General features: G+C 37.0%; 4 protein-coding genes across 4 annotated transcripts; 2 read left to right on the top strand and 2 right to left on the bottom strand.

Annotated features, from left to right (window-relative positions):
* The first annotated feature begins 6805 nt into the window (after positions 1 to 6805).
* LOC110782357 (leucine-rich repeat receptor-like protein kinase TDR) lies at positions 6806 to 11827 on the top strand. The gene is made up of 2 exons (XM_021986491.2): positions 6806 to 9737; positions 11360 to 11827. The coding sequence occupies exons 1-2, from the start codon at positions 7058 to 7060 to the stop codon at positions 11794 to 11796; spliced, it is 3117 nt and encodes a 1038-aa protein (XP_021842183.2). The 5' UTR covers positions 6806 to 7057; the 3' UTR covers positions 11797 to 11827.
* A 150-nt stretch (positions 11828 to 11977) lies between these two features.
* Positions 11978 to 16781, bottom strand: LOC110782229 (QWRF motif-containing protein 7). Its single transcript, XM_021986349.2, has 6 exons — positions 15721 to 16781; positions 15048 to 15505; positions 14209 to 14445; positions 13525 to 13614; positions 13299 to 13406; positions 11978 to 13072 (listed from the first exon to the last, which is right to left on the bottom strand). Exons 1-6 carry the CDS (start codon positions 16046 to 16048, stop codon positions 12929 to 12931), a joined length of 1365 nt encoding a protein of 454 aa, XP_021842041.2. The 5' UTR covers positions 16049 to 16781; the 3' UTR covers positions 11978 to 12928.
* Positions 16782 to 16915: 134 nt separating this feature from the next.
* LOC110782356 (proteasome subunit beta type-4) lies at positions 16916 to 22437 on the bottom strand. The gene is made up of 6 exons (XM_021986490.2): positions 22281 to 22437; positions 21927 to 22003; positions 19337 to 19466; positions 18899 to 19058; positions 18311 to 18496; positions 16916 to 17250 (listed from the first exon to the last, which is right to left on the bottom strand). Exons 1-6 carry the CDS (start codon positions 22331 to 22333, stop codon positions 17134 to 17136), a joined length of 723 nt encoding a protein of 240 aa, XP_021842182.1. The 5' UTR covers positions 22334 to 22437; the 3' UTR covers positions 16916 to 17133.
* Positions 22438 to 23359: 922 nt separating this feature from the next.
* Positions 23360 to 27705, top strand: LOC110782256 (protein APEM9). Its single transcript, XM_021986373.2, has 6 exons — positions 23360 to 23643; positions 24432 to 24596; positions 24747 to 24824; positions 25704 to 25986; positions 26658 to 26983; positions 27368 to 27705. The coding sequence occupies exons 1-6, from the start codon at positions 23564 to 23566 to the stop codon at positions 27495 to 27497; spliced, it is 1062 nt and encodes a 353-aa protein (XP_021842065.2). The 5' UTR covers positions 23360 to 23563; the 3' UTR covers positions 27498 to 27705.
* The last annotated feature ends 89 nt before the right edge of the window (positions 27706 to 27794 follow it).

The following is a 27794-nucleotide window of genomic DNA, read 5'->3' as shown; positions in this document are numbered from 1 at the left end:
GTCTTCGGTCCGGTCCGGGTCGGTCTGGTCCGGTCCGGATTTGGACCGATGAACACCCCTAACCATGATTTTTAAATATTTTTTATAAAAGAAAAACATAGTGTTATAAGTGATGGGAATGAGGGAGACAAAGTGATTTCCTCTCCACAATAATAATTGGACCCCACACCATCTTCATGGCTTTTTGTGGAGCTTATAACAAATTCATCTTGTACCAAAATAAAATTAGGGATGCCTTTTCTATGTTTGTATGTATATATCCAAATAAGAAATTTATAAGGTATTGTTTGGCTAGGTTTTTAAAACTGTTTATGAGTACGAGAAACTGAAACAAGGTAAAATGGGGATTAGTATGTGTATATGAATGCATAATGTTACATATTAAGCTATGTATCTGTTCCGGGGTTGAAATGATGGAAGGAGCGTCCTTGATGTCTTGAGTTCCGATCACGTACGGTGCCTGCAAGATGAACTCCGGGCCAAGGGGGGGTCCCCGAGGCGGAGCCTCCGACGCTCAAGTCAGTACAATTGATGTATAAAATGAGGTGTTTAGGGGAGAGAGAGTAGGGTGGCTTCTCTAGGGTTAGAGAATGGCCCCTTTACCTTGCCCTTTGAGGGGTATATATAGTGCCTTTGTTGGGCCTTTGAGGCCTTGTAAGGGATATTGGGCTTGAGTGGATTTTATTGGCTTTTAGGTTAAAATGGTGGGCCCATTTTAACACCCCAACAAATGCCCCAGACCCAATTCTATTTGAAAAATGGGTTGGGTTTTGATTTTGATCACTTCCAAGTGAAAGTCGATTTCAGCTCAGAATTTTAACCTCGGCTCGGATTGTAACATCGGTTCGAGTTGTAATCTCGGCTCGGGTTTTACCTTCGGATTTTTGTCCTTCGGATTTTTACCTTCGGCTCGGTTTTATCCTTCGGATTTTTACCTTCGTCTCGGTTTTATCCTTCGGTTTTTTACCTTCGGCTCGGTTTTATCCTTCGGATTTTTACCTTCGGCTCGGTTTTGTCCTTCGGATTTTTACCTTCGGCTCGGTTTTATCCTTCGGATTTTTACCTTCGGCTCGGTTTTATCCTTCGGATTTTTACCTTCGGCTCGGTTTTATCCTTCGGATTTTTACCTTCGGCTCGGTTTTGTCCTTCGGATTTTTACCTTCGGCTCGGTTTTATCCTTCGGATTTTTACCTTCGGATTTTACCTTCAGCTCGGACTGTAACATCGATTCGAGTTGTAATCTCGGAGCGATTTTTCACCTCGCTCTTCAAATCCGGAGATCTGTTTAAGAACGTGCTTCTAAAATCGGCTCGGATTGTAACATCGGTTCGAGTTGTAATCTCGGAGCGGTTTTTTTTTTTACCTTCGGCTCGGATTGTAACATCGATTCGAGTTGTAATCTTTGAGCGATTTTTAACCTCGTTCTTCAAATCCGGAGATCTGTTTAAGAACGTGCTTCTAAAATCGGCTCGGATTGTAACATCTGTTCGAGTTGTAATCTCGGAGCGGTTTTTTTTACTTCGGCTCGGATTGTAACGTCGATTCGAGTTGTAATCTCGGAGCGATTTTTAACCTCGCTCTTCAAATCCGAAGATCTATTTAAGAACGTGCTTCTAAAATCGGCTCGGATTGTAACATCGGTTCGAGTTGTAATCTCGGAGCGGTTTCTTTACCTCGGCTCGGATTGTAACGTCGATTCGAGTTGTAATCTCGGAGCGATTTTTAACCTCGTTCTTCAAATCCGGAGATCTGTTCAAGAACGTGCTTCTAAAATCGGCTCGGATTGTAACATCGGTTCGAGTTGTAATCTCGGAGCGATTTCTTTACTTCGGCTCGGATTGTAACGTCGATTCGAGTTGTAATCTCGGAGCGATTTTTAACCTCGCTCTTCAAATCCGAAGATCTGTTCAAGAACGTGCTTCTAAAATCGGCTCGGATTGTAACATCGGTTCGAGTTGTAATCTCGGAGCGATTTCTTTACTTCGGCTCGGATTGTAACGTCGATTCGAGTTGTAATCTCGGAGCGATTTTTAACCTCGCTCTTCAAATCCGAAGATCTGTTCAAGAACGTGCTTCTAAAATCGGCTCGGATTGTAACATCGGTTCGAGTTGTAATCTCGGAGCGGCTTTTTACCTTCGGCTCGGATTGTAACATCGATTCGAGTTGTAATCTTTGAGCGATTTTTAACCTCGTTCTTCAAATCCGGAGATCTGTTTAAGAACGTGCTTCTAAAATCGGCTCGGATTGTAACATCTGTTCGAGTTGTAATCTCGGAGCGGTTTTTTTACTTCGGCTCGGATTGTAACGTCGATTCGAGTTGTAATCTCGGAGCGATTTTTAACCTCGTTCTTCAAATCCGAAGATCTATTTAAGAACGTGCTTCTAAAATCGGCTCGGATTGTAACATCGGTTCGAGTTGTAATCTCGGCTCGGGTTTTACCTTCGGATTTTTGTCCTTCGGATCGGTGTAGTGCCATCATGCCAATGTATGCTGTTGTTACCAATCGTGCAAGGTGATTGTGGGCTCAGTTGAGTCTGAGTTGTGGAAACTTGCTTTATTTCCAAATTCATAACTTTCACGCGTGAGCTGTTACTGGCTCCAAAAATCTGTACTCAAGCAAAATGAATCCTCTTTATTCTGAAAATGAGTTTGCAGATCTGGGAGAGTGGGAAAGCATCTTTACCTGGCCTTGAGGCTACTGGGCCACCAAAATGTAGTAACGATCTGTAGCAACAATTTGTAGCAACATTATTTGTCACCACACTACCCATTATAACGTAATTTGTTGACAAACAGTAATTTTTGGTCGGCTATTTCAGATTTCCGGCCATTTTTGCGGTTGAACATAATAGTATGAAAATGTGGATTTTCATGGGTTATTGCTCTCGATCCCCACAGACGGCGCCAAATTGTTCCGGGGTTGAAACGATGGAAGGAGCGTCCTTGATGTCTTGAGTTCCGATCACGTACGGTGCCTGCAAGATGAACTCCGGGCCAAGGGGGGGTCCCCGAGGCGGAGCCTCCGACGCTCAAGTCAGTACAATTGATGTATAAAATGAGGTGTTTAGGGGAGAGAGAGTAGGGTGGCTTCTCTAGGGTTAGAGAATGGCCCCTTTACCTTGCCCTTTGAGGGGTATATATAGTGCCTTTGTTGGGCCTTTGAGGCCTTGTAAGGGATATTGGGCTTGAGTGGATTTTATTGGCTTTTAGGTTAAAATGGTGGGCCCATTTTAACACCCCAACAGTATCTATAATTAAGTGTAGTAAAATGTGAGCATGGCTAGCTAATATCTACAACTTATGAAGAAAGAATCGGCACTTTAAATAGATTTAATCAGTCAAGTCAGAATAAAGTTACAGTAGTAGTCTTAATAGTGGAAGATTTGAAGGTGTAAGCGGTTACATATACACCATATCTATTATATAACGGAGTTTGTAGGTTTTTGTACGTCTCGTGTACTTTATTTTATGAAAAATGATATAGAGTATGCAATAATTAAATCGATCTACTTTTAAAATGCTATTTGTAAGAAATTATACGTAGTATAGAGCATGCATGCAATAATTAAATTCACTTTTAAAATGTTTGCCTTGAAATTAAAGATACACTTGTGTATATAAAGAATTGTTGCAATATGAGACTACAAATAAATGTGATATTCATCTAACCCACATTTTTGCCAAAACTATGTACTTTTCCCCTCATTTTTTTTTTTATATTTCTGTCTTGTTTATTTTCTTTATTTTATTTTCACTATGTGGATTTAGCTAGAGCGCGCTACCAAAAAAAAAATTATAACGAAAGATAAATCAGGTTAGACTCTTTGGAAGAAGCAATCTCTGCACTAAAAGATCTGTCGTTTAATTAGCCTCCCGTGTTTAGAGCAACCATATACAAATTGCTCAATGACATGTACGGAATTACGGATCGAGTCGAATCCATCAATTAGGGTTGTGGAATTGTGGTCATGTAGATTTGCATCGACTAGGTCATGTAGGGTACTTACAACCTAATTCATCATATCATCCCACTTTAACAAGCTTAATTTGAACCCATATACACGATCTATTAGAATTTGGGTGCGTGCATGGTAATGTCATTATGCAATTTGGGTGCCCTAATTAAGGTCCACATTTTTGCAGCCTTGGCCGACGATGGCCACAACTCATACCACCACCAAAAGTTCCACAAATGAAATTGCCATCATTATGCATGATCACATAAACACACAATTGTCACATGTATGAGTATCTATAGATATTATATTTGGTACGCAGAAGGAACGTAACGGTTAAATACAGGTTTGGACTGCATGTCGCTTGATTTTAAAAGGGAAGAAACGAGCAAGAATAATTAAAGAGATCGAAAGATTATTTTTTGAGATGATAGGGTTGCTAGTTAGGCTGCTAAATCCAATACCATGATAAATTAGGTTTATGTACGTGCTTCCTCCTAAAAGCTACGGAAGTGATGACCATTAAATGGCCATATTAAAACTAATCACATTATTAACCTAAAATCCCAAAATACATGCAATATAAGCCTCATTGCTAACTGAATTGGCACTAGTCATATATCAGTCAACATAATTACGCATGTTAATGCTTGAAAGTATGGCGGGAAATGTAAAGGAATCTCTACTCTCGAGCGTAAGAAAATGTTCGAAGTCAAACACCCTATGTACGTTGAGCATTTACTTGCGCTTGGGAGTATAGATTCATTTACATTTTCCGCCTTACTTTCAAACATGGACATTGTGTTGACTCAAAGTCACAGAGTAAGTTATATGTGATCTTTACATTATTTGTTTGTTACTTAATTTGTCATATTCTACGACAAATTAGTAGGAGTGAAAGTTATAACTTAAGACAATACACTACTTTGAAATGAAGTATTAATCATGGAAATATAGAACCTGAAGAGAATGATTGTTTTGTCTTTAATTAATAACAGCAATGATAACAATTTAGTAATTGCTCATCATTACAATTTATAAATTAACCTTTTTACCGAAAGTCAAAACTCAAAAACATCGAGAAAAGATCAAAAGTTGCCAATTTAACTTGTGAAAATATACAGTAATTGTTTTTACCTAATTAGCTCAATAATAAGTGCATCTTCTAGGGTCATAATCTCAAAAAAAAAGCCTTTAGCATGCTCAAAACACCAATTTTATAAACATCTATTGATTCAACATATAAAATCCCGTAAACATCTACTTTAATGGAATTTATCCTGAACTTATTAGAGTTTATCATATTTTATTTTATTTATAAATTGTACTTAGTTAACACTTATTTTTCCTGAACTTATCTTATTTGAACTTAATTTTCCTGAAATGAATGAAAATAAGGTGAACAGAACAGAGCCTTAGTTAGTCAAATAAAAGCCTGGGAATGACTTGATTCAACAAACGAGGCGTATGATGATTAGGGAGGGAGTATGATGATTAGTCTTTTTATACTTACAATTTTTGAGGAGTTTCCAATTTCCTTAAATAGTAATAATCCCTAAACCCAATGGAATTATTCCCTAATATATTGTTCTGACAAACCCCTCAAATTATACAATATGATCTATTTTATTAAATACCAAGTATTAAAATAATATGTTTTGCATTTTTTTTAGTGGAGTGCCAAAAGGAGAAAGAAATAGAAAAAAAAAAAAGATTAAAAAAAGTAAAAAGAAAAACAAAGGAATCATGGGTGGGAACTTGAAATATTGCTTTTCTCGGATCCTGCGTGAAACAATGTCACTATTAACACAATAACACATAGCTATCAACATTGTTGGCCAAAGTTAAAGGAAACTAAGGAATGATGAAAAAGAAAAGGGGGATTATGTTGTGGGCAATTTGGCATGAAAGAAAAGAAAATAGGACAACATTTTACTTACAACCTCCCAAAATTTGAGTATAGTGTCACTCTCTAGAAGATTTATACTTGTAACTTGCAAGGAATTAGTCTATTTTTAATGTATGTGTACATTTACTAAAGACTCTACTATTCTAGTAATCTTATACAGCCTCTTTAATATAATCTCCGTAGTTTGCGTTATACAGCCTCTTTAGAATACGATTTTGAGATTTATATTTACCGGTTATTCACTCTGGATTATGAATTAAGCATATAACTTTTGCAAATTCATATTGTATGGCATGTATTCTTGAAGTTGATAATTTGTTTTAGGGATAGTAATACATAGTATTAGAATGGGTGTAGTGTTACCTAAATTGTTTGTTGAATCGATATGTGGTCGTGGTACATAAAATAAAAGTACACTTAACTGTAGATACAACCTAGTGCACGATAGATGATGTTTGAATTCTAATTTTAGATGTTATCTTCTTTCCCTAATGGACTATTAGAACCCGCACAATAACCATTTGATACACCTAACTCTAGATATATCTGGATACACGATAGATGGTGTTTGAATTCTAATATTAGATGTTTTCTTCTCTTCCTATTGGTCTTTTAAAACTCGCACAAATAACCATCTGATACACCTAACTCTAGATATACCTGAATACACGATAGAGGATGTTCAAATTCAAGTACTTCAATGTTCTCTTCCCTCTTTATGAACCTCCAAAAACAGAAAAAGTAACTTTGATAACCCATGCCAATAAAAAACAGCAACTCTAGTGAAAAACCAATTTCACTATTCAAAAAAATAAATAAGTAGGTGAACAAAATACAAAATCCATCCATCCCTCTTTTCTTTTTGGCTATTATTATTATCATTTCCATCTTTTCTTTTTGTCAATCTATATCACTCTCTTCTCCCATTTTATTTTTTCAGACCCACTCAAACCAAAAACAATCATGATGAAACACCCCCTTCTGCACCCTGCACTCCTAAAAAGCATTATTTCTATTTCTTCTCTTTCAATTCCTCATTCTTCTTCCATTTCTTCTACTATTTCTCATCATCAAAATCATAATAATCATAATAATCATAATCATATTAATCTCAACATTTCTTCCCTTAAATTTACCTTCTTTCACTTCTCTTCTTCCTCACTCAACCATTCTCACATCACCCAAAAACCATGAAATTCTTCTCCACTCTATTCTCCCCTGTTTTCCTCTGTTTTTTCCTTACAATTTTCCCATCACAAATCCAACCCAAATCACAACAATTAGACACAAATTCAATCCCAATTCAAGTAATTTCACTACTTTCCCTTAAATCTTCACTTAAGGACCCTCAAGGTACCCTAGAAAGTTGGGATCCTACCCCAATTTTGTCAAATTCTTCCCCTGTTTGGTGTTCTTGGTCAGGAATCAAATGTGCACCAAACTCCTCCTTAATCATCTCTCTAGACCTCTCATTAAGAAACCTTTCAGGAAAAATCCCACCTGAAATTCACCATTTATCTTCCTTAAATTACCTTAATTTAAGCAAAAATGCATTTGAAGGTAATTTCCCAACCACAATTTTTGAATTATCTCAACTTAGAATCCTTGATATAAACCACAACAATTACAACTCAACTTTCCCAAATGGACTTTCAAAGCTCAAATTCCTAACACATTTCAACTGCTATAGCAACAGTTTTGTGGGTGGTTTACCACTTGACCTCGCCGGAAACCGGCATCTTGAGTACCTCAACCTCGGTGGCAGCTACTTTTCCGGCGGTATTCCGGCAGAATATGGAAGTTTTCCTAGGATAAACTTCCTTGATTTAGCAGGAAACAACCTTAATGGCTCAATCCCACCTCAACTTGGTTCTTTGTCTCAACTTCAACATCTTGAAATGGGGTATAACAATTTTAAGGGCACTTTACCAATTGAGTTGGGTATGTTATCCAATTTACAGTACTTAGACATCTCAAATTGTTCCTTATCAGGAAACATACCCCAAGAAATTGGGAACTTAACAAAGTTAACAACATTGTTGTTGTTCTTCAACAATTTCTCTGGTGTCATCCCTTCTAGTATATCCAACTTGAAGGAGTTACAAGTGCTTGATTTATCGGGTAACCGGATTTCGGGTCGGATACCCGAATGGATTTCCGGGTTAAAGAAGTTGAGTATACTTACTTTGTTAAGCAATGAGTTAATTGGTGAAATTCCACAAGGTGTTGGTGATCTTCCTAAACTTGAGTTCCTTAATCTTTGGAGTAATTCACTAAATGGGTCATTACCTTCTAATCTTGGAAAAAATGGGAAGCTTGTTAAACTTGATGTTTCATCAAACCGGTTAACCGGTTTTTTACCGGAAAATCTTTGTTTCAACAACACATTAGAGAAGCTAATCTTGTTTAACAATGAGTTTAATGGTGAGTTACCAAAATCACTTGTGAATTGCACTTCATTAGTGAGGGTTAGAATTGAGAATAACTTGTTTAGTGGGAGTGTTCCTTTTGGGTTTGGATTGTTGCCTAATCTTGTTTTTATGGATGTTAGTAAAAACAATTTAAGTGGGGAAATACCTAATGATTTGGGGTTAGCACCAAAATTGATGAACTTGAATGTTTCTGAGAATTCTTTTAAGGGTGAGTTACCCTTAAAGATTTGGGGTAGTCCTAGTTTACAGATTTTTTCTGCATCTTTTTGTGGGGTTTCTGGGAAAATCCCAGATTTTAAAGGGTGTAGAAGTTTGTACCAAATTGAGATGGAAGGAAACAATTTGAATGGGGCAATACCTTGGGATATAGGGCATTGTGAGAAGTTGATATCCTTAAATTTAAGGGCAAATATGTTGACAGGGATTATTCCTTGGGAAATCTCAACTCTTCCTTCAATTAATTTTGTTGATCTTTCTCATAATTATCTTAGTGGAAGTATTCCTTCACATTTTGATAATTGTGGTACTTTGGAGACTTTTAATGTGTCATATAATCTCTTGAGTGGTGCTATACCATCATCTGGGTCAATTTTCCCTAATTTGCACCCATCATCATTTGTGGGTAATGAGGGATTATGTGGTGTTTTGATCGGAAAACCGTGCGTGTCCGATGATTCTCTGGTGGCCGGAGAAGCCGAGGTGAACGACGAGAAGCCTAAGAAAACGGCCGGGGCTATTGTTTGGATCATGGCCGCCGCGTTCGGGGTTGGACTATTTGTTTTGATCGCCGGTAGTAGGTGTTTTCATGCAAACTATAGCCGGAAAATTTCCGAGGCCGGGAAGGAGGTCGGTCCGTGGAAGTTGACCGCCTTCCAACGGTTGAACTTCACGGCGGATGACGTCCTCGAGTGCTTGGCAATGAGCGATAAGATCATCGGGATGGGGGCCACCGGGACCGTGTATAGGGCCGAGATGCCAGGTGGCGAGATCATAGCAATCAAGAAGCTATGGGGCAAACAAAAGGAGACATTGAGGAGAAGACGAGGGGTGCTCGCCGAAGTGGAGGTGTTAGGGAATGTAAGGCATAGGAATATTGTGAGATTATTAGGGTGTTGTAGTAACAAGGAAAGTACATTGTTACTATATGAATACATGCCTAATGGGAGTTTAGATGATTTGTTACATGGTAAGGTAAAAGGGGAGAATTTGATTGCAGATTGGTTTACTAGGTACAAAATTGCACTAGGTGTGGCACAAGGTATATGTTACTTACACCATGATTGTGACCCGGTTATTGTTCATCGTGATCTTAAACCTAGTAACATACTTCTAGACGCCGAGATGGAGGCACGAGTGGCGGATTTTGGGGTGGCGAAGTTGATAGAAAGCGATGAGTCTATGTCCGTTATTGCTGGATCATACGGCTACATAGCGCCCGGTATAATCCCTTCTCCTTAACTCTTAATTACACTTAAATCTTGTTTAATTACACTTAAAATATGTTTAAGGACATTGTTGTTAACTGATAATAAACAAACAGATTATCTGAAATCAATCATGTAAGTGGTCCTAACTGTTGCTGTCTGTCTGAACTCAAATGGGCTACATAAGTATAATCCTTTATACTTAACTCTTAATTACACTTAAATCTGTTTAATTAGACTATAATCTGTTTAAGGGTATTGTTATTAACTGATAATAAACAAACAGATTATCTGAAAACAATCATGCAAGTGGTCCTAAAACTGTTGCTGTCTGTCTGAAATCAAATGTCCTACATATTTGTACAGTACTCTACATGCTACTTATTCAAATATTTGGAAGCATGCTTCTTTTTGTTCCATTTTGTGACAGAGATTTATTGAATTCTACCCACAAAATTGGAAATTTGGAATATATATAGTGCAAGTCCAAATAATGTTGATTCATCAAACAAGTAAAGTTAGAGTGCTAACACCAAAAATTCCTTACTGTCAGAAAAACTCAGAAAAAATTCAGTAACTCAGTACCATAAGGAAAGAAAAGAGAAGAAAACATTATGCCACATTAGGAGGAGAACCTATTCACGAGTGGAACTATTTAGTGTTATTTTGAATCTCGAGATATTAGGAGATCCTATTCACGAGTGCTATTCACGAGTGATACTTGGTATGGTTTTAAGATTGTGTTATTTAGTGCCATTTTAAATCTTGAGACATTAGAAGAACTTGCTCACGAGGGTAACTCGATATAGTGTTAAGATATTGTTTGCTTGTTATTTGGTGTCATTTTAAATCTCGAGATATAGGAGAACTTGTTCACGAGGGGAACTCGGTATGGTTTTAAGATAGTGTTATTTAGTGCCATTTTAAATCTTGAGACATTAGGAGAACTTGCTCACGAGGGTAACTCAATATAGTTTTAAGATATTGTTTATTTGCTATTTAGTATTGTTTTGAATCTCGAGATATTAGGAGAACCTATTCACGAGGTGAACTCAATACGGTTTTAAGATAGGATTATTTAGTGCCATTTTGAATCTAGAGATATTAGGAGAACCTGTTCACGAGGAAAACTCGTTATGGTTTTAAGATATTGTGATTATTTTTATTTAGTGTCATTTTAAATCTCGTGATATTAGGAGAACCTGCTCACGAGGGGAACGCGGTACCAATACAAGGATAGGGCTGTTTAGTGGAATTTTGAATCTTTACACAGTAGTGGTTCTTTCAACTATTAGGCGTGATGTTGCTTTTGGTTGCTTTTTTGGATTCAAAATCATGTAGTTTTGGACCCACTCACCAATTTGTCAAACACTTGAATTGTAATAATCTTTGGTGCAATCCATTGCATTGACTCATTTTCATCACCTTTTTTCTTAGATAATAAATATAATTGTATGTTTAATGTCATGGTTAAGGTTAAAAAAAGTTTTCTTGTCTGTATTCACTTAGCTAAGAAACCCTACTAGGTGAATTATATTAACCTTGAGTAAAAGTTGAGCAATCTTTTTTTCTTTTTTTTTTTAATCTTTTTCCAACTTTTTTTTTGTAATAATCTGTTTTTTTTGTTTTGTTACAGAGTATGCTTATACGTTACAAGTCGATGAAAAGAGTGACATCTACAGTTACGGGGTGGTACTATTGGAGATATTGAGCGGGAAAAGATCAGTACAACAAGAATTCGGTGAAGGGAACAGCGTTGTGGATTGGGTGCGTACTAAAATAAAGGCGAAAGACGGGATCAACGATATCTTAGACAAGAACGCGGGGGCGTCATGTGTAACCGTGAAAGAGGAGATGATGTTAGTACTTAGAGTCGCGTTACTTTGTACAAGTCGTAACCCTGCTGATAGGCCGTCTATGAGAGATGTTATATCGATGTTGCAAGAAGCTAAACCTAAGAGGAAATCGCCTAGTCTAGGACGAGGCGAGAGTGGTGATCATGTAATAGAAATTGGTGGTTGTGGTGGTGGTGTTGATCATAATAACAATGTTGATGTTGGAGAAAAGAAGTAGAGAAATTAATAAATTATGTTCATAGTAATTAGTACTAATCTTTTTCTTTTTTTTTCGGGATTTTTCGACTTTTTTGGGGGGATTTTAGGATTCAAAATTGTGGGGGTGGGTATAGAAATAGTTTTTATGAAGTGATTTTTGATGGAAATTGAGGTAATGTTTGATGTGGCCAAAGTTTGCTCCTTTTTTTTGTGGATGTGATAATTATGTTGCAGAATTATTCAAAAAAGCAAATATATATGCATACATCTATTATTGCAACAAGGAAAATTAGTCAAAAGAAATAATGAAGTTAGCTCAAAAGGGACTTTCCTTTCGGTTTCAGAATTATCAAAGTGCATACAGTGTTCCTAGAAGATGATAAGTACACTAGAGATCTCTAGTCGACTGGCAATGTCGTCCGTGACCCTCAGCCTGCAAGGGCAAACACTTAGAGATGGATGTGGGTCGGGACGGGCCAAGACGGGCTTCGGGACGGGCCCGTGCCAAACCACTATGCATCGGCATCGGCATCGGCTGGCCCGGAAAATTTCAAAACAGCATCTAGGCCCATGGGCCGACGTGCCTAAGACTTTTTTTTTTACTAAATTTAGCGTGTTTTGTCGTGCTTTTCCCAAAAAAAATGCGGCTCATGCCCGACCCCCGAATTCGTGCTCGTGCCGGGCCGTTCTTTTATCGTGTCAGGCCGGGCTTTTATCGGGCCACACTTTTGTGATGGGTTGTGTCGGGTAGGCCGAGTACTGCAGGCAGTCCTGCAGCTGAACGTCGATGGTGCGGTGCTAGAACATAGGCTTTTCTTGTATTTTGGTAAAAGCTAACAAGGTTTTTTTTTTTTTTTGGTTCTACTACGAGGAGTTCCCACCGCCTTTGGCGAGGTAATCTCCCGTGGGAGTTTGCATGGGTACCTCGATAGGCTTTTCTTGTATTTTGGTAAAAGCTAACAAGGTGGCTCATATAAAACACTAGTTCAGACTTCAGAATCGTATTTTACAGAATTTTTAGCCTTTAAAAAGACCTATTTGTACAAAAAATTTGCCTCACCACTTATGGGGTCTAGTATGTGTATACATATACTGTTATATATAGTATATATAGCATGCAAGACCAAATTAATCACTTAATTATCAGTTAATTAAGAGACATTTAACATGGAAAACATTAAAGCCATCTCCTTGTTTTTGAAGGATCTCATAAGATGTTGTTTACAATTCCTCTGGTTTTCCTCTGGCTCCTTACTTTCTTGTATGAGATGTACTACCAAGCTTTTCTCATGAGCCTGTTCATGTAATAAATTTGCAACTTTTTAGGCACTTATTAGCATTTTATATGTATTTTTGTAGTAATTCATAATAATATAGCATAAAATGTCTACTTCTCTCTTTTTTTTTTTGAATGGTTGATATTATAATTTTTCTTGAAATTTAGGAGTACGGATTAATAGTGACTATACACGTAATAAGATTGCGTACATCTGAACCTTTTTAACCACAATTTTGGCGTACCTGTAGGGACATAACAGACGCGATTTCCTTCTCTAATTCTTGAAAACATTCCATGTTTTGTTTGACAGTGTACATAAGCTCTCTTAACACATTGCTTTCCTTTTCAGCCTGCAGTTATGCACAATTGCACAGCCAATTTAAATTAAAAAACAATAATTCTGAACCAATATGATAATCTGCAAATATAACAGGAAATTGAGGTGATGAATTATTAGATAAAATTTACCTGAACTTGGAGGTCTGTGATTGTTTCTTCGACGTTTTCTATAACTTCCAAAGCTAATTTCATGGCATCATATACTGGTGTTATATCTGCCTGTATACAACAACAATCCAAGTTAGAAGGAACTAACCTTCATTTAAAATTCAATAGGAAAAAAATACAGAAGATGGTCTAACAGGTTCTTATTCATCAGACTAACTGATATTTGATCAAAATTCGGAGTTGGCGAAGGTGTAAATCTAAGGGTTGACCAAAAGATTACGTCGGAAAGAGTTAAAATGGTCTAACATGTTCTTATTTGTCAGACGAACTGATATTTGAACAAAAATCAGAGTTGGCGAAGGTGTAAATCTTACCGGTCTGACCAAAACATTACGTCATAGTTAAACGTGTGGGATGTAATACATAGAGATGGTTGTGGACTGGGCCGGTCTGAGGCCCGACCGACCCGGCACGAGCACAAAGTCGTGGGCCGGGCCTGGGCCTCATTTTTTGGAAAAAAATATGACACAGCTCGACAAACACGATTAATTTAGTAAAATTAGAGTTAGGCATGGCGGCCCGGTCCGGCCCGGCACAACGGGCCTAGGCCCTAGTAGCCTTGGTATGGGCTGGGCCCAAGACCGACCCGTCCCACACCCATCTTTAATATTAGTACGGAGTAGTAATTGAAAGTGAGGAACGCACCATTGCACCGTCGACTAATGGAAGTTTAGTGGAGTAAGCAGAGAGTTTTCTGGTAACTCTACCAACAGATTCACAGTTCTTTTTCTCCAGTTTCTCCCACTCATTCAGAAGCTCAATTTGTGGACATAATATTTCAAGAAACTTTACTTTTTGCTTTAGCCTTTCCACTTTCATTCTCTTTTCTGCAATCGCATATCTCGTTTTGTATAGTTTCAACCAAACACCGAAAACTCTCCCCTGTCAAAATACATCATGGAAAACAACATTAACATACTACGAAGTACTTCAGTTTTCTTAACAGTGTAAGCAACAAACAATGATAAAAAGAATAGACATTATCAACACGAGACCGGCCCATTGGCCCGGCCAAAAACTTTGCGGGTTTGGGAAAAAAATTTAGGCTCGGCTCTACCCGGAATTTTAAAATTTTTGACAGGCTTTGGGCAACATTAAGCTACACTAATAGTTAAAATTCGACCCGGCTCGAAAATGGTCCGAAAATCCGGTATTTTAGGCCTGAATTAGCGGATTTAGGCAAAAAAATCGGCCCGAATCTTGGCCCGGCCCGACATGATGGGCTGATTTTTATATCGCGTCCCGGCCCAAACCGCTAAGGTCAACTTAAAATTTCAGCACCTTATCCTTTAAGACGCCTGTAAATGCCGTGCCAAAGAGAGCCTAATATGTACTTATCAGCAAATAGGCAGAGAATTAAGAACTTGAAACATTATTATGTGTCAGAGCAATGTAGCATCATTAACATGCATGGAATATTGGAATGTGGTGTAACATGTATTGATGCAGTCATGCAGATGTAAGGGGAAGAAAATCGAACATACCTCTGCTTTACTCTTAACATTAGCCATAGCAGCCTCGGCTTTAGCATTGGCAAACCTCCATTGAAGCAGCCTATTATGCATAATCTTGTACTGATGAAACTCTTCTTCTTCTGCAACAGAAACCTTCTTCTGTTTATTAAAGTACTTCAGAACTCCACTGACAGCTTTCACCTTAACATTATCCCTAGGTGACTCTGGTGCCAGGGGCGGGCCGGGAAATGGGCGGCCCGGCGACAGGGCCCATGCGGAAGGAGACCGCGTTAATGACCTTCCTACCCCTTTCGCTAACGTGTTTTGAGAACTGGACCGGAAAAGCCTAGCCAGATTGCTGTGGTTAACATTGTGAAGGTCTTCCTTGCTGTCTAAGCTTAGTCTCCTTCTAGGGCTTCCCAATACTTTGGAGATAGGGATGTTGTTGTAGCTTTCATCGTCCTTTTCGTCGTGGTTAAAAAAAGAACCTGCTCACAAAAAACAAAGAACAAAAAAATGAGCAGGTAGCCAATCATTGGTAAATCAATGAAATAAACAGATATTAAAATGTTGTAGCTATTTTGAGCAGGTAGTTCAAAATCTTTTTAGATATTGAATGAATTTATTTTGGATCAAACAAATAAATTAGAAAGTATTGTAACCAACCAATGTGAAACTTTGTAATATATCAAATGTAACTCACCATTGGAATTGCTCTTAGTGACGCTTCTAGTCTTGATTGTTGACCTCGACCGGTGAACCGACGGTCGAGGGGATGTGGTAGTGGACCTAGAGGAACGGTTTAGCGACTGCTGAGGGGAGGTGGACGCAACGGCACGGATCTCAGGGAGGGAACTGGTTGAAGCCCGACTTGTTGAACGGTACGGAGAACTCCCTCGAGACGGCTCGGTGAGAGAAGCAATTGATGCACCACTACTACTACGACTCAAGCGTGGTGAACGGGGGACGCCGGCAGATTGGGGCCGACGAGCTTTGGAGGAGTTCGGGGTAACGGGTGTGGTGGTTTCCATTTTAGGATGACTTTGAAGATGATTGACATATTGTTTAGGAGAATACAGAGTCTTTTTTATGAGATGCAATGACACCACCAAACCATAGTGGTAGGAGTGTCACACTGTTACATCACTTGCATGAAAATAGGGAGTTGCATGCACGTTTAGGCATAGTCCATAAGCTTAATATATATCACTTTCAAATCTTGTGTCAAGAATACTAATCAGAGAAAAGGGTACATTAAAAAGTTTTAAATGCACGTAGAGGTTAAGATGTCAAAACCAAGCCAGCAATGTGACTACTTCCTTCTGAAAGACTCAGAAACAAATGCAAGAAGACTAGAAAACTATCAAAGAAACTGCCCAGAAAGTCAGTTGACAAGGGCCTAAGAACAACCAGCAAGGTGATCAAAATTCGGGCCGGGCCGGAAAATATTACCCAACCCCATAAATCCGGTGCAGGCTTTGTGTGCTGAAACGTGCTTTTTCGGGCCGGGCTGGATTTTGGTCTAAAAATGCATACTTTAGGCTACCCAAACCCATACTTTTCCGGGCTATAGTTGATCACACCTTAAGTGAGCAACTACATTCAGTAAGCCAGATCAATATGCAGAATGCCACACAACATAAACTTACATACAGTAACTCACGTCGCGCTGAAGAATATGAATGCGTACTTTAGGCTACCCAAACCCGTACTTTTTTGGGTCGGGCTGGGCTGTAGTGAGCAACTACACTCAGTAAGCCAGATCAATATGCAGAATGCCACATAACATAAACTTACATACAGTAACTCACATCGCGCTGAAGAATATGTGAGTAGTGTGTGACTGCCAGTTAAAGATGTAAAGCTGAGCCAGATAAAAAAGTTCATAGTACCTAAAATCAAGAGCAAATCACAAATTCATAATGTTACTGCAACAACTAACAACAATATTTTCTTTTTAGGGTTTGCACAAGGGGGGGTAAAACCATGAACACAAATTCTAAATCCCGGGTAGAAGTTTGAGAGTGAAATGAAGATGAAATTACAAACAAAAGGCCTAAAAGTCATGTTTTCATTGCATCCAAACTTTTTAACTACTACAAGTTAGTTGAATCATCTACCATGAACCCTCAGCACCAGCAGTTGGATTCTTGAATGCAGCGAATTCCCAGTATGTCTTCAATGAGTAAGGTGGGGAGATTGTCACACCGCCTTCTTCGGTGATCTTTGCAATCTGATTTTCAAATTTTAAAAAATAGTTAAAAAATACTGATGCTCAAAAAAGAAATTAAAGGATAATTAGATAAACTAGTAAATCACAAACACATATTATCATATTGGAGAAAGACAGTTTCAATAGTCCAAAACAACGTTACCAAAAAAGTGAATTATAATATGAAAATGGTACACTTTTGGTCTTATTTAGCAAATTAGGTAAGGAATGGCGAACCCGTACCCAATCTCATACTAGCGAATCATGTAACAGTGGTCCAAAACATAGAAACATACAGAATAGCATTTTGGAGAAAGACAAGATAAAACTACAAAGATTTCTAACCAGGTATCTTACAATCATAGTGTGGGTATCTAGGTATGCAGTAATATAAAATATAAACAACACTTCGTGTACATTCGCTTCTTCTAGATGAACTGCATAGGACAGAAGTTAAAAATATCTCTGCACATATGTCTGTTACAATCATACTGCAGGAGTGCGGGCATCTAAGTATGTAGCAAGGTCAATTAGCATACATAAAACGGAAACATTATTCACACACACAAGTCTCCCTTAGAAGGTGTTGTGATCATGCTTTTCAGTCAAACCGTTGCCCACAATGCATAAACAAACAAAAGGCACAGTTCAAATATTTTATAACCCAATTTATATTCCTGTTCATCTAAATATAATTCCCCAATCTTCATTTCCTTCCTCTTTCGCATGCAGCTACTCAAACAAGGAAAGTGATTTCCAGTCCTTTTGCCAAACCTTACCCAAATAGGCATCATAAAATAGTGAGTTCAATATTTCAGGGTTCCCAAAGAATCCCACTAATCTCACTGTGCTCTAATTACGAATACTATGTGCACAAACACCAGGTAGTTCACGGCTTCACGCATAAAATAAAGCAATCAAACAAAGCATATTTTGCATGTTCCCGAATCAAAACAGAATTTTATCCAAAGACTTATATGTATGAGTGGAGATCAATGAGTGTATGGACTGATAATGAGTCTTTAGACTGCAACAGAAGCATGATATCAAAAAAAAAAAATCATGGCAAAAATGGAAAGACCTGAAGCTTGTTGACTGCTGATCGATCACGGTATAAGAGGACACGCATGCACTTCTCAAGTAGCCTAACACCATCTTCAAAACTCAAGTCCTCCTTCCATTCATCACGAAGAATTGGCACTGCGAGGTGATTACCAAATCCAGTGGCAACATGGTTGTCTTGGTAGTGTACACCAATCATGTTGACCTGCACAACATGCATCAGCAAGATGACGGTTCAAAATTTTCATTCAAAAAAGGAAAGTTTGACATAAATAATCCCAACTTTAACTCATCTTCTCAAAATAAATCCCAACTTTGGATTATTTTGGAATAATCCTAACTTCCGGGTATATCTTCTTAAAATAATCAAAACGATCAATTTGCCTATGTACAATAGACCCAAAATGGTTTAGTAATGACAAGAAAAACAAGACTTCAGATTATTTTGAGAAGGTAACCCCAAAAGTTGGGATTATTTTTAGAAAATGAGTGAGAGTACGGATTATTCATGTCAATTTTTCCTTCAAAAAATTGGAACATTATGTCCAATTGCAAAGCATTCTTATAGCAATCATCATTACTGGTAAGTGAAGATGGAAGGACTCACCGTTCCAAGGTACTTCTGTCCATTTTTAACTCCACCAAGGACAAGAGAGTTCCACAGTGGGTTAAACTTGTTACGTCTATTATACATAACACGAGTCAGGTAGTTGTGCACCTCTTTAGGTCCAAAGGAGTTGCCATCATCCCACATGTTGTCATACAGACTGCAAACATTAAGGTTAAAGAAAACAGTCACGAGCCAGGAAAGCATACACAAGTGAAGTGTATCAAACATGGAAGAAACAAAAAGAGATTACAGATGGATGCTTGTCCAGTAAACATTTCTCTTACACTTCTACATTTGTATTTCGGTTTTACTATAGTGGCCTCAAGAGTCAAAACTTAGAGTCACTTAGGCTCTTGCTACTTGTTGGCAGCAAGTTTTAGGACATATTTAGATAAATGACCGAACAAACGTAATGCTAGAAGGATTATCACTTACATGAGATCATCTAGGTAACGAAGAAGCTCCTGAAAGTCACTTATTTCTCCGCTGGCACCAAGGAGAGAGTGCTTTCCAATACCCTTCAATCTCTCCACACTCTTGTAACGCAGTGTGGACCCATAGGAACCTGTCATACATATCAAATATTTTGATTACATAATTGTTGAACGATAAACCACTTTTTACACATAAAAAGATGACCCCTTAAACATTGTGAAACAAAATATAATATATTGCAAACAACCTCGGCAAGATCAAGATATAATGTCACTATTGAGTTCAAAGCACAAGACTTTAGCAACCTTTGAAATTGCTTACAAATATCCCCATCCCGTGATCATATAAATTTTAACCGTTAATATAAATTGCACAAGAATTATTTAACTTTTTTGCTATAAAATTCAAATAGGAATTACAGATTTCAAGACACAGGCAGAATACTCAATTTAACAACAGACCAAAAAGTGATGAAACAAGTATTCGTGAAGGTCAGAACGAGTTGACCTTTTTTTCACTAAAATCAGAATAGAAGAAAGCACCCTTGCAATAAAGAACATGGAACCTTAGCATTTAATACAGTGAAACAAATTACTAAAGAAGAAAAGATTTCAGCTCCTTTACCAAATAGACAAATACATTTACCACCAAAGGTGGCACGGACGGCCAGCATGGCAAAATAGTATGTACAATTCAGTCAGGGAGAAGGAAAAAAATATAAAAAAAACTAATAGAACTGCAGACAAAAACCTCAATCCAACGCTTGAATATTTTCATACTTTCATTTGGACATTTTTCCTCGGATACATTCTCAGACTTCAGCCAACCTTTCATTTTTCGTACCTCCAGGTGGCAGGAAATTCACATTCCTTACCTAAGCTTGACTATCATTGTGAACATAATTATACACTTAAAACCATAAAAGAAAATTAACCAACAAGCTATTTACTGTCCACCTATCACTGACAAGTCAATTATTTCACCAACTTTCCTTGTCTTAGCCTCCAAATGTCACATATGATTCAGTTAAACTCCCTGCTGAAAACAATCACCGCTTCTACTTTCCACTCAATACAACTTTGAGCCTGACAACTTAAACAACTAAATTTCCAGATCATATGGAAGGCACAATAACACTAACTAGTCACCAAATAATTCCTTAAAAGTACTTAATTGGCATAGTCGAGATTGCCGAAGATAAAAATAACTCACTCCTCCTAGAAGAAGGAAATAACTTTTTCAACAGAGCAAGAGAAATGCTACACGAACGGAAACGCCGATTGAGAAAAGAAAGGAGGCAAAAGAGTAATTACAAAAGGGCTACTCCGTAATAGAAAGATGTCAGAAAAACTATTGAAGAAAATATTGGAAAAACATATGGAGTACTATGACAGCCACGATAGAGGAAGAAACAGAAAACTACTAAGTAACCACCAACAAGAACTTTTGACATAAAGGGTGCTAGAACTCTAGAAGATTAAAAATGCTCACAGCAGAAACAAATGAACAAGAGATAGAGAGACTCTACAATCATACATGGAATGCAAGACTATTATTCCATTTCTTACTTCCAAAGCCCTATACCTAAGTAACAACTACACTGAAGTTCACAAGCGGTCAAATTGATGACAAAGGCATTGCAAATTATACTCATAGATCTGGGAAGGATAACACGAAACTATATTGTGCACAGTGAGCTTCTATGAATTAGCATAGATAACAGACCAAAAAGACAAGAGACTAATGAAGATTTGATTAATAAACTGAAAATACAAGAAGTAACCGATATTCAAGCATTCGAGAGGCTTGATTTCTCTCCCAATGAGCTCGTGAAAGCTCAACCAAATTACTCCACAATATTCAACCTCCTTTCTCTCTCTAATTATCCCTATATATAGTGTAATTTCCTTAGCACAACTACCTAGCCTATTCCACAAGCTACTAATTAAGATAATATCTAAATTACCCTCCTCCCATAATATCAGTTCATAGCATGAGCAAAGTATAATAAGCTAAACTCGATTTGCGGATATAACTAACATCTAATCGTTTGACATAATAAGATGAGAGGTCACCTGTATCCTTGCTTCTTTACTTCTTTCGGGAAGGGGGCCTTCAAATGGGTACTCAAACACACTTTTTGTACAGTTAGAGTCAGACCTATCCACTGAAGTTGTGACAACAAATTGTCCAGCAAATGGAAGTCGTTTAGTATGTAAGCTAAGGGTTGCACCAACTACCCCTAACTCCACAAGAGATACCTTTTCCCCAATAACAACCACCTATACAAATCCCACTGTTGCAAAGGGAGGGCTAAATATACATAACCTTACCCCAAACTAATCAAGCTAAGTAGAACACTCTTCTTAAGAAAATCCTTTAAGATGACAATTTCCATAAAGAAAACACCTTTTCATCCCTTCCAAGTAAGCTCCAACCCAAATGAAGTCGACATCTAATGCGTAGAAAGTTAAAAACCCACTAAAGTTTAAGCTTTTCTTCCTCCTCCTCCGATCACATGTATGACTTATTCACTGGAATGAACAATAAAGCAGTAAAGAATTGCAGAAACGGCAAATAAAAATCAGACCTCCCATATCAGCAGCAATGAGAATTCCATCCTTATACTTGATTCCAATAACAGATGTTCCAGTCACATAAGGGTACCTGTTTCATACAAATCATTCAATCATACTCCATTCCAATTAATTAATTAATCTACAACCAAAATGCGCTTGCGCTTCAAACTCCACTAAAACGATTGAACTAGGTTCAACATAATCAACAATCATTACCCATAAACCCTAATCAACGGAATCGAGAAACAAAATCAACCAAAAAGCACACAATTTTTGTTCGACCCCCAAATGAAATTGAGTGAACTGAACCCTAAAGCAGTAAAATGGAAGTAGGAAATAGAAAAAGAGGAGGGAAAAGAGAATACTGAGTTCGCTGAATGTCGTCGACGAGAAGAGGGCTTGTGTTCTTGGGATCCATGGAAGTTGAACTTGAAAATTTCGATCTCTGAATTTTGATTCTCTCTCTGTATTTCTCGATCTCCCTTACTTGCGAATTCTTTTTGCTCAAGAAACTAAACAAGCCTACTATGTATTTTTATAGGGACTAAATAGTAATATTCTTTTTCTATTATTTTCCCTTTTCTTTTACCCCTTTTATATTTTATTTTTAAATAAGCAAGAAAATGCCCTATTTGCCAATGTATGATCACTACTAAACTAATTTTCATACTTATTTGTACTTTGGCAAAAGCTAAGGGTTATCAACATAGGCACATATGTTCGAGTTAATAAAGATAAAGTAAATTGATATCTTGTTTTAAATTTATAGATTTAAAAATAATCATGGCTCAAGTATTACCTAGTTAGCATGTACACATTAATTTATATAACAAATTGCATCAGTTGTTACGTTCAAAAAAAAGAAGTTTGATCGGCTATTAGCCTCTTTAGTCTATTACCTACTCCTTTTATCTAATTTTATTAGGTGATTGTGTTACTCGTGTTTCATAAAGGACGGTTGGTAAATTTTACTACGTAATTATTAATTTATTACTATTTGAATTTTGATTACGGAGTACTTTTCTTTACTTGTGTTACGGAGTATTAACCTATTAAAGAGTACTTTTTCGTTGTTTTTAAACAAATACATGATGATCTATTTATTACATAGCATCATTTTAAACAAAACATTTTGCAAACTTAATATTTTCAAACGTCTCTTCTAATATACCAAAATTAAAGGCAAATACAAACAAACACTGAGTATTTGGCTATCTAATCATCTTACTACTTTACTTGACCAAGATTTTTTATGTCAATTAGCTTAATTGGTAAAGTTTTAAAGGATGATACTCAAGACTTGAGATCGAATCTCGTCTACATAACTTATACCTTTCTGCCTCTCTCTATACAAAAACAAAATAAATAGTTTATTAAACCAAGAATTAATTTGAGTATATTTCTTCCCTTTTTATTTGTACATTTTGGAAGATAATTTTGCATTAAAAATATTTAATTAAAAAAAATTGAGTCAATTCCCTAGAGTTGCCAGTGGTGTTAACATCGGCGGACAAACATATACTTTCTGGGTTGTTGATAATCGGCACTCCTGAAGCTGCTATTTATCCTCTGAACTGCAAAATTGAATCATCATTTCTGGGTTTATTAAATTACCCAAATTTGTTCTACCTTCTGTTTATTAATTTCAATGGAAGAGGTGGCACACACTAAAATGGCAGCTTCTGCAATGGATTTCGTGACTTGGGAAGACATTGATCTTGCTGAAAGGTATTGCTTTCCACTCAATTACCCATCATCAGTTTCCTTATTTTTTTGGTTTATTGTTTTTGGATTTTATTTAATTGCATGCTTAGACGCACTAATTAGGTGGTTAGCTTAAATTCAAGCTACTGCATTAGATTTCAAGCAAGAAATGCAATATGAACAATTATCTGGAAATTGGAAGATGGGAAATTTGTTATTCTCCTGATTAATTTATAAGCTCTTTGTTAGATTGGTTTTGATGGATTCTTCGCAATTGAGCTATTGTGGTATTAGTTTAGTGATACAATTACAAGAAAAGACTTCTCATGCTTCAACAAGTCCAATTTTGTGTTGAATTGGTGTTTGGGTGACAAATTGGGTGTATAGTGACACAAATTGAACACAATTTCTTAAGTTCTTGCTTCGTGTTTCATTGTTCCTGAAGAAAAGGATTAGGAAAGTGGAAATTGGCAGTTTTCTGTTGATCATTGATTAAAATGGTTATAATCCTCGAAAACTAGTTAAAACTTGACAATTCGCCTCAAAAGTAGTTGCCACTGCCTCACTGAGTTTGCACTTGTGGGTTTAGCTTGACCTAATTGTTTGAAGCAATACTAAGATATTGGAAGTTGATGGATTTGGTTATTACCTTCTGTTCATGTTCATATAAGAACATTTGTTGTATGAACATTACTCGTCTCTTTGCCCTCTTCCACCAGGGTCTTATTCTGTTTCTTGTTTGTCTTACGAGTATAACTTTTATGGTTTTGCATCGAAACTAAATCATAACGTGAGTTTGTTTCACTCTGCAGCTATCTTGTTAGTGGTATGTTTGAGGAGGCAGCAGCATTGGCCTCTTCAATTTTGACCCGTTTATATGACAATCGACACTTGTACATTGAGGATGAGATCTTATTGCATGAGATGATGGAATCATCTGCGATGGTGCTGGTTCAGTCTTGGAGAGAAACTGGAAGGTACATGCATTATACAGGTCTGCATGAATGGTCTGGAGTATAGAAAATGTTGAGTATTGTAGATATTGATGAACATATCTAATACCGTTACTCGTGTAAGCATATTTTCTAGCTCTAATATATGATGTTACTTTAACTCTGCTCATGCAGGTCATCAGATTTATTGAATGAGCTTGAGGGTTATTTTGGATCAGTAGCTGAAATCCCTGTTCAAGTTGTTCTTACCGGGTATCTTCTAATGTCCTGTTTCTTGTGTTCTATGATCTTTTTGGAATACCTTCATAACTCTTTCATATACTGTGTGTAAAATGAGTATTATATTGTCTGTATGTGTGTCTGAAAACTCAATCCAGGACTCTCAAAACTCCTCAGTTTTCCCCCCTCTTCCAAAATTGCGTAAAGCTCACTTATCCTTTTATGCAAAAGCCCTTGTTTCTCTTCTGTTTGCTCTTAGTTCTTACTGTCTTCTTGATATAGTAAAGTATCAATCTATTTACTAAGCAAAAATTACTAGTGGAAGCATCAAAGCAACAAGCAACTGTGTGAGCTCAGACTCTTAGTTGAGTTATATTCCGTACATGTTACTTGCTGCTATGATTGACAACTGACCACTGGTTTCTTATGAGATTCTGTCAACATTTATCTACTCTTTTTCTTAGAAATACTTTACCTAGATTCATTCCACTCCTGTCATGGTGAAACTTCAAGATATTGGGAGAATGGGAGAAGCTTGTGTTCTTTGATTTAGCATACTGTACTTGCCAACTTGTAGTTCTTCATTTAATTATTGAAACCCTATTTTCTACATACGTAATAGTAAATCATAACGGCCATAAAAATTGCGCTTTTTTACAAGGGTTTAAGATCTTATAATTCTACCTGTGTACTAGAGTTAATGCTAGAAGTAAATTATAATTTTTAACATGTGTAATAGAGTTCTTGACATAGGGTGGGCTAAAGTCTACTGGCAGAACATAGACAGTTGGGGAACTTGTGTCTGCAAAAAGTTTATCTTTTTTTCATGATCGATGATGTTTATGTTTTCTTTTAAAGACGACGAGAGAAACTACCAAGATTCTAATTTCCACCTTTCATGTTTTCTTCTAGCGCATGTATGCAGGTTTCAGGTGGGCACCCCTCGAAAGTTCGTGATTTCCTGGAGGATTTTCTTGCAAAATGGCAGTTTAACAACGAGAATCATTATGTTTTTGCCAATTCGGATGTGCGGAAAACTGATGTTGTATCTGCTAGGCATTTCACATTGGAAGTAGACCAATATCTCAAAGTTGTTGAATTTTATGCATTGACACTTCTGGGAGAAACCCTAAATGATATTGACCGTGCTGTCTCATGGGTTGAGAAAGCTCAGTTACCAGAGCAAGCACGTCAGGTAGGTAGTTAAATACAGTACTAATATCTTCTATATTATTGGCTCGTCTAGCAATCATTTTATGAATATGATATTACAAAGCTTATTGCCTGAGAAATGATTAGGTTTTCTGCCATATCATATCATCTAACTATCACCTATAGATAAAGATAAATTCTGAGGGTTAGGTTGTAGTTTTAGGCCTTAAGCACTATAAAAGGGATTAATAACTTCTATATCCGTTCATACATTTGTGGAAGCCTTCTTTAACTAGTATCTTTAGCCGTAAGGCTTTAATATGTACTCCCTCCGTCCCATTTGTATCGTCATGTTTCTATTTTTGGCCATTAATTTTCCCACTTTCCATGTACTGTATTCTATTTTCTCATACAAATCATCAATGTACTATATTTCAATTTTCCATACACTATATTCCACTTTTCTTAAAACCCGTGTTTTTAGTCAAACATGACTATAAAAATGGGACGGAGGGAGTAGTTTGCATTTTTTTTCCCGTGATTTACTCGAAAAGGAAGCCATTTTGGCGCCTTTTCTTCTGTTATATGAATATTACTTGCATGTTTAAAATTCCAATCATAATTTAGAAGCATTATATATTATCTGAAACTGAAACACTGAACCTGAGAAGTACTATTCTTTTTCCTTATTTCAGAATTCATTTCTTTCTGTAGGATCTCTTGAGAAGACTCCTCTCTCTGTATCCTCTCAAATCATCTAGCTCAACACCCGGTGCTGTTTCTGTATCAACGGTCGAGGAACCTGAATCCCATGCTTTATCTTCAAAAGAAGTTAAGCAATCGGACAAGACCGTGACAGTCATGAGCAACCAATGTCACAGTGAAATTGTTAATACAAAAAAATCATTTTGGATATCGTTGCAGAGCATGACTAAAAAGTCTTGCAGTTCTGTTATTGCATCTAAAGGGAAGATCTTCTTGGGTTGTTTGATCTTTGTGATCTGCTATTACATTCGGAAGAAACGAGAAACCATAAAGAGGTAAATCTACTAACTTCTGATATGTTTTTTTCTGGCCGCATGAGAGGCTTTCATCTTACTTAAGGGTGCGTTCTATTCACCTGATTTTCACTTATTTTTTTCTGAACTTATTAGAACTTATCAAAACTTATTTTAGTTATAAATTATGCTTGGTCAACCCTTATTTTTCCTGAACTTATTTTATCTGAACTTATCTAAACTTAACTGAACTTATTTTTCCTAAAGTAAGTGGAAATAAGGTGAACAGAACAAAGCTTTGGCACCAGGATAGGTGACTATTTCCTTCAATATAAATAAAATAAAATAGCAACTACACCAAAAATTGCTTGTTCATGGAAGTAGATGCAAGTGATTTTTTTGTAATCATATCCTTTTTCCTTTCAGGGTTGTTCAAAGACGAGTGTTAATGCTGAAACAGACATTGGTGGACTTTTGGAAGCTTGCATTTTCATACCAAGTGAACCCTTTGGCTGCTGTTCAGCCACTTCCTGCCTCAGCAAACAGGGGCAGGTGATTCTAATGGACTGCCATTGATGCATTGATCTTCTTTTCACCACAAAGGAAATGTCTTAGCAAGCCTTTTAGGCATGGTTGAACTTTCTGTAAATTTTAGAATGGTAAATGTGCAATAAAAACCCTTTGTCTGTAGGATTGTATTAGCAAAACTGATTTTTCTTGTGCAGTACCTGCAAGTTTAATCAGATCATATTGGATTGTGTAAATTGGTTTTTGTATTATCAACATTCTTTACTTTGGTTAATTATCAACATTACTGTCACATTCAACAACATTGACCAAGATTGTTGAATTG

The sequence above is a fragment of the Spinacia oleracea genome, chromosome 3 (assembly GCF_020520425.1).
Source record: "Spinacia oleracea cultivar Varoflay chromosome 3, BTI_SOV_V1, whole genome shotgun sequence".
NCBI classification, from domain to species: domain Eukaryota; kingdom Viridiplantae; phylum Streptophyta; class Magnoliopsida; order Caryophyllales; family Amaranthaceae; genus Spinacia; species Spinacia oleracea.
Note: the sequence above shows the minus strand (reverse complement) of the source record. Positions and strands in the feature narration are given on the sequence as shown.

What these genes read in the sequence shown, in the direction of transcription:
- LOC110782356 (XM_021986490.2), bottom strand. Translation starts at nt 22,333, where the DNA reads ATGGATCCCAAGAACACAAGCCCTCTTCTCGTCGACGACATTCAGCGA. An exon ending in CATTGCTGCTGATATGGGAG is followed by an intron (nt 19,467 to 21,926) that starts GTCTGATTTTTA and finishes TATGTATGACAG; the next exon opens with GTTCCTATGGGTCCACACTG. An exon ending in GACAGAAGTACCTTGGAACG is followed by an intron (nt 18,497 to 18,898) that starts GTGAGTCCTTCC and finishes CATGTTGTGCAG; the next exon opens with GTCAACATGATTGGTGTACA.
- LOC110782357 (XM_021986491.2), top strand. Translation starts at nt 7,058, where the DNA reads ATGAAATTCTTCTCCACTCTATTCTCCCCTGTTTTCCTCTGTTTTTTC. An exon ending in ATACGGCTACATAGCGCCCG is followed by an intron (nt 9,738 to 11,359) that starts GTATAATCCCTT and finishes GTTTTGTTACAG; the next exon opens with AGTATGCTTATACGTTACAA.
- LOC110782256 (XM_021986373.2), top strand. Translation starts at nt 23,564, where the DNA reads ATGGAAGAGGTGGCACACACTAAAATGGCAGCTTCTGCAATGGATTTC. An exon ending in TCTTGGAGAGAAACTGGAAG is followed by an intron (nt 24,597 to 24,746) that starts GTACATGCATTA and finishes CTGCTCATGCAG; the next exon opens with GTCATCAGATTTATTGAATG. An exon ending in TACCAGAGCAAGCACGTCAG is followed by an intron (nt 25,987 to 26,657) that starts GTAGGTAGTTAA and finishes TTCTTTCTGTAG; the next exon opens with GATCTCTTGAGAAGACTCCT.
- LOC110782229 (XM_021986349.2), bottom strand. Translation starts at nt 16,048, where the DNA reads ATGGAAACCACCACACCCGTTACCCCGAACTCCTCCAAAGCTCGTCGG. An exon ending in CACTAAGAGCAATTCCAATG is followed by an intron (nt 15,506 to 15,720) that starts GTGAGTTACATT and finishes TTTTGTGAGCAG; the next exon opens with GTTCTTTTTTTAACCACGAC. An exon ending in CGTCTGTTATGTCCCTACAG is followed by an intron (nt 13,073 to 13,298) that starts GTACGCCAAAAT and finishes TTACATGAACAG; the next exon opens with GCTCATGAGAAAAGCTTGGT.